This window comes from Arachis stenosperma, chromosome 6 (assembly GCF_014773155.1).
Source record: "Arachis stenosperma cultivar V10309 chromosome 6, arast.V10309.gnm1.PFL2, whole genome shotgun sequence".
NCBI classification, from domain to species: Eukaryota; Viridiplantae; Streptophyta; class Magnoliopsida; order Fabales; family Fabaceae; genus Arachis; species Arachis stenosperma.
Genome location: NC_080382.1, coordinates 20,317,336 through 20,326,797, shown reverse-complemented (window position 1 = coordinate 20,326,797; position 9,462 = coordinate 20,317,336). Strand labels below are relative to the sequence as shown.

Below are 9,462 nucleotides of genomic sequence, written 5' to 3'. Positions count from 1 at the left end.
AATTAATTAGTATGTGTTTGGATTACAGTTTACAAGTGGGAATTTGCATAAAATTGATTTTGCAAATTTAATTTTGATCAAAAGTAAGTTTGTGTTAAAGTGATTTATGTTTGGTAATTTTTGTATCAAAATGGATTATAGTAAAATAAATCCTGTTTGGCTTATACCATTTAAAATCACTTTTAAATAAAAAATTACTAAAATGGACATCAACTTAAAATTTTTTTTATATTATCCTATTATTTTAATTTAGATATTTAAATATATCTTATTAGTTAATTTTATAATAAAATTAATATTTACTTACTAAAATAAAAATAACATATAAAAATAGATAAAATATATTTTTAAATAAAAATAAAAATTTAAATTATATATATATAAAAGAATATTTAATCAAATATGTTACATTTTTTAAGTATTAAATGTTATTTTAGTATTTTTTGCATCGTATTCTTATTCTAGTACTCTCAATAATCTTATTCTTAATATTAATTTGGAATCCAACGTTTATGATTTTATTATTATTTATGATTAATTTTTTATTTAATTTATCTTTTTTAATGGAATCATAATCTATATTATAAAAGATTACACTAAAACATAGTATACGAGAATTACAATTATAAAAGAGAATACTGAAAATAATAAAAAATTAAATATTTACTTTATACTGATTGAAACAAATCTAAAAGTTCTTAATGATCTTTTATATAATATATTTTTAGTATTTTTGGTACTCGTTTTTTAGTATGTTACAATTTTTTACTATTATTATTATTTACAGTTAATTTTTTTATTTTACTTTGCCTAATATAATTAATAAATTATATTATAGAAAGATAATAACAACCATAATACACAAAAATCACAATTATAAAAATATATAATGTCAAACAAATAGTTGAAAAAAATAAAAATAATAAATAATAGAAAATAGAACTCATATAAATAGAAATAACAAGAATTTTATGAATAATACAATAACATGTATAAAGGATAAAGTTGGTAAAAGGTAAATAAATTATTAGTGTCTATGGCTAAAAGCCAGTTAAGAAAACGCAGAAGCTACAAATAGTTGCTTCTTGTAAACGTGGTTTTGGCAGTAAAATCACTTCTGCGTTCATGAGAAAAAAATTTGCCAAACCAAAAGTTGAAACTTTCAAGAAATTTAAACGTACTTCTTCCCTTTAAACGGGTTTTCCAAACACACCCTTAGATCTTGGGTTGGGTGGGTCGGGGTTCGGGTAGGATTTTGGGCTTAGTCCAAGACATAAAAAAAAAGCTATGCTATATTACTGTATTCTGTAGGGGTAGTTTGGACATTACAAACACAAATTGCCGTAGAGAACAAGACACGGTAGCTTGTGAAGAGAGTAGAAGCCGCAAAACCTGTAGATTCTGGAAACGCACCACATAGCTTGGAGTTAAGCTTCTTTTGTTCTCTGATAATCCAACATCTAAAGAAAGAACCAATATTTATAACTAACTAACAATGACAGACGCTGAAGACGCCGTAAGACGTCGTAACGCAGTGGCGGATTATCGAAAGAAGCTCCTCCAGCACAAGGAATTGGAATCCAGAGTTCGATCAGGTTCGCCTCCTTTAATTTAAAATATCTCCTTTTGGGAATTGTATTTCGTTAGGGTTTTGAGAAAGGGAAGAGGAATGAATGAATCATAAATGTTTAGCTGCTTTAGCTGTTAGGGTTTTGTTTATTTAAGTTATATGTGATTTGTTTGGTTGATTATTAGTTAATTTTAATTTGTTGGAACTGGAATTGTGTCAGTGAGAGAGAATTTGCGAGCTTCGAAGAAAGAGTTCAATAAAACGGAGGATGACTTGAAGTCTCTTCAAAGTGTTGGCCAGATCATTGGGGAAGTTCTCAGGCCTCTTGACAATGAACGCTGTAAATTTTTTATTTTTTTGTTTTATTTTTGAACTCTATTCAAAATTTTCTGCTTTAAGATGCTTGTCTGTCTTACCGGCATAGTGGAGGTGTCAATTCACATTGATTTAAGACTTGACACACTTAATAACTTATGATATTGTAATGTAGCCTTAACATTGAATTATAGCTATCTATTTTATTGATCATTTGTGCCAAAATTTGCAGAATGAACACTTAAAATTAAAAGACTTCTTTTTTGTCGGTATTAGGAAGCATTTATTATGTTGTTTTTATCCCTATGGAAGAAGGTATTAAATGATAGTGGATTGAAAAGATTATTTAATGGCGTGAGGATTAATTTAACTTAGGGTGGTGTAAGTTGATCTTATCTGTCTTTATTACTAGATTGATTATTTCTTTGCTTAACTGATTCTTGGTTATATTGATCTAGTTTAGTTAGCAAGAAGGTAGCTATACCATATACTATCTTCTTAGTTTTCTTGGTTGATTTGGATTTATGATTGGTTCAATGATATAACTTGTATTTTGTGTCTTGGGTTATCTCAGTGATTGTTAAAGCAAGCAGCGGACCAAGGTATGTGGTAGGATGCCGGAGTAAAGTTGATAAGGAAAAATTGACTTCCGGTACACGAGTGGTTCTTGATATGACAACACTCACCATAATGCGAGCTCTTCCACGTGAAGTATGTAGCACAATTCATTCTCTTGAGATAATTATTTGATGAATATGTTCATGTCCAGTGTTTAATTGGGGTTTTTTTATTATTTGATGAATAAGTAGCACTAATCTGTCATGAGTTGGCAGGTTGATCCAGTTGTTTACAATATGCTGCACGAGGATCCCGGTAATGTGAGTTATTCCGCTGTTGGTGGTCTCTCTGATCAGATAAGGGAATTGAGGGAATCAATTGAATTACCTCTGATGAATCCAGAACTTTTTCTTCGTGTTGGAATTAAACCTCCTAAGGTGATTGATCTGTTTGGTGTAACTCTGTTTTTGGCAGCATGCCATCTTCATTTTTTTTGTTCCTGTAAAGTAGCATTTTTTTTGTAATTTGCATTTGACTGGAATATTATCTATTCTCATTTTTTTAGGGTGTTCTCCTTTATGGGCCTCCTGGTACGGGTAAAACACTGTTAGCTAGGGCAATTGCCAGTAATATCGATGCTAATTTCTTGAAGGTCAGATTTGTTTCTTTCTGAATTTTTGTATTTGAAGTTTCCTTTTAAGGTAATAGTGTCTTACTCCTAACTTCTGATGTAGGTTGTTTCAAGTGCCATAATTGATAAGTACATTGGAGAAAGTGCAAGGTTGATACGAGAAATGTTTGGGTATGCACGTGATCACCAGGTGAGATTCTTGCGAAGTATTTTCCTACATGTATGTGTGTATCTATTTGTATAGATATGTATGTATGCATGTGTGTGTGAAGTAGTTCTGAATCTCTACTTTGTTTATCAAGCCCTGCATCATTTTTATGGATGAGATCGATGCCATTGGTGGACGCCGTTTTAGTGAGGGAACAAGTGCTGATCGTGAGATTCAGAGAACACTGATGGAGTTGCTTAATCAACTAGATGGATTTGATCAACTTGGAAAGGTACAGCATGCTTCATTTACTTTGTTTTTATTTGGAGACCACTGTGATGGTTTAGAAACATTTTCTCTCTTCCTTGTAGCAATTTAGAAGGATTAAAAACTTTATCTTGGTGTTTTATTTGTTGGTTGTGGCCTTGTGGAGGTATAGTTGGATAAAGCCTGTAGAACATGTGAGATATGATTCAAATGTAATGTAAATCGTATCAACCATTTCTGATTAATTTGTCTTCTGTTTGCAATTATTAGCCCTCTGTAGAATAAATTTTATGGAAAATTCGATTGTTGTGTTGCTTGAATTGTAGGTTAAAATGATAATGGCAACGAACAGACCTGATGTACTGGACCCTGCTCTTCTACGTCCTGGAAGGTTGGATAGGAAAATAGAAATTCCATTGCCAAATGAACTATCGAGGATGGAAATTCTCAAGATTCATGCTGCTGGGATTGCTAAGCATGGTGAAATAGACTATGAAGCTGTTGTGAAGCTTGCAGAGGTGAGTACAAACATTTTGGTTACTTTTATTAGCCAACTGATCCATGTTTGATTGTTTTTTTTAATTATTTTGGCAAACTTATAGGGTTTTAATGGGGCCGATCTTCGAAATGTCTGCACGGAAGCTGGAATGTCCGCAATTCGTGCAGAGCGCGACTATGTGATCCATGAAGATTTTATGAAGGTAAGTTCCATCTTGAGGGAGGTGATTTTTCTGTGTATTAATTACATACAAGGGGTTTACCAACTCATGTAACAGAACAATAATTTGACTTCATTCTTCTGTTTCAGGCTGTTAGAAAACTGAATGAAGCTAAGAAGCTTGAATCAAGTGCTCATTACAGTGCTGATTTTGGGAAAGAGTAAAGACTACATAAAAATTCTTAGAGCCATGGATATCCGGGTAGTGAATGATTAGAACAAGAAATGTGCATCATGCAATCTGTTTTGCATTGACTTTCTCACAGTTTGTATTTTATAAATTAGTTTTTGATATTTGTTCCAACCAATGTCAATTTTTTTTTTTTGTTAAGAGTGATGATAGTATCATGAATTTTCTAAATCTTAAATATATCTTCTTAAAACTATGTAGCTTAAAAGTTATTGTAGATGTGGCATTAATGAGTAATAATAATAATAATAATAATAATAATAATAATAATAATAATAATAATAATAATAATAATAATAATAATAATTAGATGTCTGCTGGGTACAAGAATCAATTAAATTGTTTGGTACATGATTGCATATCAAGTTTTAAACTACAACTTGGGCAAAAAATTCTATCTTAATGATTTTGCCCAAATCATAATTTAATTTCCAAATAAAAATTAAAGAATGATCTAAAATACAAACAAGTCGAAGATTGGATTGCTACTTTATACACACATCTACTATTTTATACCGTTGACATGGTTGGTGCCATTTATAGATGTAGATTTCTTCTTAGTCAATTTGTATTTCACCATTCTTAGGATTTTGAAAAACCAGAATGCACTTACTAGCTGCAAACCCAATGCTGTAGCCTGTAACATGCACTGGAATCATTCAAATATTTTTCCAAAAGAAAGTACTAAAATAGTTTCTAAAAAATTATTTGTTCAACAAAATAACTCAAAAGAATTAATTATGTATTCAATATTCTCAAACAATTAGCTTTGTTTGACAATTGAATTAACTTTCCAAATAAAACCAATATTTTAGATATATTGAATGAATAATCACTATTTTTAAAGGTTATTTTTTTTATCGAAATAATCTTTCGAAAACTATTTTGATATTTTGCTATGAATAATGTTTATACCTTGATGAGAAATGGATTATTGGCAGATAAAGTGACATAGGTGAGATAGGGTCCAGCCACCATCCTTGCAAATGTAAATATGGCAGCAAACAGAAGCTGAAATCGTTATACCAAACTTAAATTGTTAGTTACTGTGATCATTTTTTTTTCATATATATGTACATGGTCAATATATGAATTCGTCATTTATTAAATTTATATTTAGTGAAGCATAACTTTGTATCTTCATGAATGTATAACTCTTCATAGCATTCCAGACCCAAACATAATAATAATAATAATAATAATAATAATAATAATAATAATAATAATAATAATAATAATAATAAATGACTTAAAATTACTATTAACAGAAATTTTTAAAATTTTTATTTTAATAAATACATAACAAATATATTAAAAATTTAATTTTGATATTTTTAATTTATTAATCAATAATCTTAATATATATTTTTAAGACATATATTACCTAAAATAAAAAATATAAGTTGATTTAATAATATCATAAGTGTCACTAAATTAGCTACATTCAAATCATACCTTAATGAGACAGCTAAATGTCTCTATCTAGAAACTATTTTAACCTAATTAAGGGGAAATTTAATTAATTAAAGGGTAAGTAGAAGTACTTACATCAGCAGCCAAATTAAGAGGAGTGTCCCTATAACCAAGTTCCTTGAGAAGCTCCCTCAAATGCAAGAAAGGACTTGACATCTCTGTTATCCAAACACATGCCACCATCTCTGAACCACACTTCTCCCACATATATGCAACAATAATTAGCCATTAGTTATAATGAAATTTTAAAAATGGGTTTTGTTCCTTAAAGATATCTTAATTCACTTTGATTAGTTCAAATAAACTAATATTTATCCCACTTTTAGCTACTATAAAGAATATTACGATATATTTAATATGCGTTTAGTTTGTATTTTTATTTATTTTTTAATTTTTTTATTTTTAAAATTTTATGAAAAAATATAAAAGTATATAATTTTATTATTTTTACTTTTTTTTTTCAGAAAACAAAATAAAAACACAAACTAAACATAAATTTATTGGTATATTTTCTGTTTAATAATTTTGTTAGAGAAAGAGAATATATACCAACAAGTTATAGCTCAAATGACATAATATTTTCATACTCATCTAGAAGTTATAGGTTCGAGTTTCACTCCTAATTTTCGAAAAAGTAAAACAGTAAAAGTTTGTTATTGGTTTTTGTTTCACAAAACTTTGGAAATAAAATAAGATAAAATAATTGTAAAGAGTGAGAAATGTTATTATTTAGTAATTAGTTACCTTTTGATAGCAAAGACCTGCACCAAGTCCAAGAATGCTAACCAAATGGTGGATGGTGTTGTCCATACTCACTCTTTCACCAAACAGACAACACACCAAATCATATATCAGATATGAAACGCTCACTGCCAGAACTTGCATCTGAATTCACACTTCAAACATTAGCAACTTTCTCATTCAATGGAAGTAATCTTGCTTGGCTTGGCATAATTTTCAGAAAAAGAAAATATATTAGAACTTATGAATTTAGATAATTATTTGAATTTCAGTCTCTAAAGTTATTGTGAAGAATCAAACTTGATTATGTTATATTTCTTAGGCAGATTCTTTAATTCTTCTGTTTTTATTGTGATATATAAAAAATAAAATGTTACTTGACAAAATGACTGTATTCAAAAAGTATAATGTACGCAATTTAACCTAACCTGATAAATACATCTCTCTAGTATTAAATAATACATGATATATATAATACCTGTGTAAGAGAAGAATTTGAAGCTACAGGGCATATTGGACATTTCCAATCTTGAACAGAGATTGAAGCCAACGTGACTGCCAAAATTGCATGAATTGTTGAGATAACTCTGTTGCTGAAATCAAAAGAACGCTTCTGAAGGATCCTCCTTGTAACAAGAAATGCTGATGACCATGAAACAACTCCAACAACAATCATGTTCTTAATTGATTCTTCCATTATTATTATTATGTGCTAAAAACACCACCAAAATCTGTGTTTCAAATGAACAATAAGTTCATGAATTGTTCAATTCATCATGCATATTATAGTATAAGATAAGATTCCAAAATATTGAAAGAACATAGAGAGAGAGAGAGGTATATAGTATATACTTACTGCAAATTAAGCTTCAGAAGATAAGAAGATTTTGATGAGGAAATTTAGGAGAATATATATGCTTTCTTATATATTATATCAAGGATAGAAGTGAAGATCTTAATTCCTCTAAGGCCATATGAATATGAGTCACTACAAATTTTGTCAATCAATTCAAATAAAAGAGAGGGACCCCAAAAAATAATAAGTTGCGTTGCATTGCATGGAATGGAAGAACAGAAAGAAAATAAAAAAATAAAAAATAAAAACAAACATAAAAATGGTGAAGCAATGGAGAGTATGAAGTACAATTGCAAGATAGGTATAGGCTGTCACCTAAATTTGCCGCACCTACCGCATTTATTATATTAATAATATATTATATCTATTTTTATTATTTATACATGGATAATTAGAATTGAGCTAGAGTAATAACAACAACAATATATAACATTAATTTGAGATGCTTAATTAAAACATATGATATATAGGAATTGATAGTTCAAACTTGCGAACCAACTCAAACCATAAATTTAGTCACTTAACTTCGATCATATCGCACTTGGTGGACTTTTTTTTTTTTTTTTTTTTTCTGTTTTTAAGTTTTCCACTTTGATTTTAATGTGCATATATATAATGTATTATGATGTTTGGTTTAAGTTGTTGGTTATGCAACTACCTTTATTTCCATGGGTACCGCCTATCTATTTATTTCCAAGCCCCACTGATTGGCTGATATGTTCTCTGTTCTCTCACAATCTTACAGAAAAAAAATAAATGAAAGCAATTAATATGACAATCTTTGAAAGTGTTATATATATACACACAATAACGATCAGCACGATCAGCTATGTATTTATTATTATTTAATTTATTTTTGAGAAAACGATAAATAATTCCTTAAGCTTTTATCGATCTCGAAAGTAAATAAATTTTTGACTAATTAAAAATACAAAAACGTCAATCACATTCTAAAATACAAGACATCTAAGTTTCTCTAAATGACCTATTTATCCATATATATTTTAGACAGAAAGATTTAAATGTTTCATATTTTAGGACAATTTACGTATTTAAATTGTTTGTACCTCAATTTTATGTAAATACATTGTTTCAGAAACGGATACGTAAATACATTGTTTCACTTTTCTATATAAATCGCTACTGGCAGTAGCGGTTTACAATTGCACAGAAACCACTAGAACCAGTCGCGGATTACAAGTAAAAATTGCAGCATGGAAACTGCGATGAGCTGCCGCGGTTTACGTTTGAGAAGCATTGGTCATAAACCGCTGCTGCCAGCAGCGGTTTATGTGCATTGGTGTGTGTGCATAAACCGCTGGAGCCTATAGCGGTTTACGTAGAGCATGGCTGCCTATATAAACCGCGGAGCCAGCCGCGGATTATTCATTTTGAGATTTTGTAAGGTTGGTTAGAGAGAGGAAATTCTAGAGAGAGGTCAGAGCAAGTTGAGAGCGGGTCCGAGGTATTTGAGCTACGACTTCCGGCGGGATATCATGGCACACAGAAGGAGCATGTACCGACTGAACGGTGTTGCGCATGTTGCCGGTTCCATTGGTGACGAGGTTAGTTAATTATTTAGCTATTTTTTTAGGCTTAGGATTTTTTTAGTTAGAAAAATGATATGAACGCAAGTATATACGGAATTTATAGATTAGTCCCTTTTAGTTTTAAAAATGGTATGAATGGTAGAATATACAGAATTTTTTTTTAATTTTATTGTTAAAGATTTGTAATACTTTTATAATTGTGGGTGTTATGTAATCAGTTTAGTGTGTTGTCATTTGTGTTATTGTAGTAAGTATTTTATAAATTGAACCTCGCTGGTTTATTGACTACTTAGTTATAGGATTTAGGGATTAATTTGTTTACCGGTCAAAAATTTGTTGACGGTTTAAGATATGTGTTATTATTAGATAGGGAATTTCCTTATGGATTGGAGAATTTAATTGTATCCTGCATTTATTGTGCAGTTTTTTGCAGCCCACTAGGTGT

The 9,462-nt window shown here is 29.7% G+C and overlaps 2 protein-coding genes across 3 annotated transcripts; one reads left to right on the top strand and one right to left on the bottom strand.

Annotated features, from left to right (window-relative positions):
* Positions 1 to 1,338: 1,338 nt before the first annotated feature.
* Positions 1,339 to 4,605, top strand: LOC130936614 (26S proteasome regulatory subunit S10B homolog B-like). The gene is made up of 10 exons (XM_057866710.1): positions 1,339 to 1,595; positions 1,791 to 1,910; positions 2,460 to 2,596; positions 2,719 to 2,880; positions 3,009 to 3,095; positions 3,178 to 3,264; positions 3,377 to 3,514; positions 3,816 to 4,007; positions 4,092 to 4,190; positions 4,298 to 4,605. The coding sequence occupies exons 1-10, from the start codon at positions 1,496 to 1,498 to the stop codon at positions 4,370 to 4,372; spliced, it is 1,197 nt and encodes a 398-aa protein (XP_057722693.1). The 5' UTR covers positions 1,339 to 1,495; the 3' UTR covers positions 4,373 to 4,605.
* Positions 4,606 to 4,717: 112 nt separating this feature from the next.
* On the bottom strand, positions 4,718 to 7,720 carry LOC130936565 (uncharacterized). Of its 2 annotated transcripts, none has more exons than XM_057866656.1 (6): positions 7,468 to 7,720; positions 7,090 to 7,342; positions 6,615 to 6,755; positions 5,946 to 6,065; positions 5,313 to 5,408; positions 4,718 to 5,034 (listed from the first exon to the last, which is right to left on the bottom strand). In XM_057866656.1, exons 2-6 carry the CDS (start codon positions 7,306 to 7,308, stop codon positions 4,903 to 4,905), a joined length of 708 nt encoding a protein of 235 aa, XP_057722639.1. In that variant the 5' UTR covers positions 7,309 to 7,342; positions 7,468 to 7,720; the 3' UTR covers positions 4,718 to 4,902. The 2 variants fall into 2 exon arrangements, with proteins under 2 accessions (XP_057722639.1, XP_057722640.1); XM_057866657.1 differs by having other exon boundaries at positions 7,090 to 7,204.
* Between the last annotated feature and the right edge of the window lie 1,742 nt (positions 7,721 to 9,462).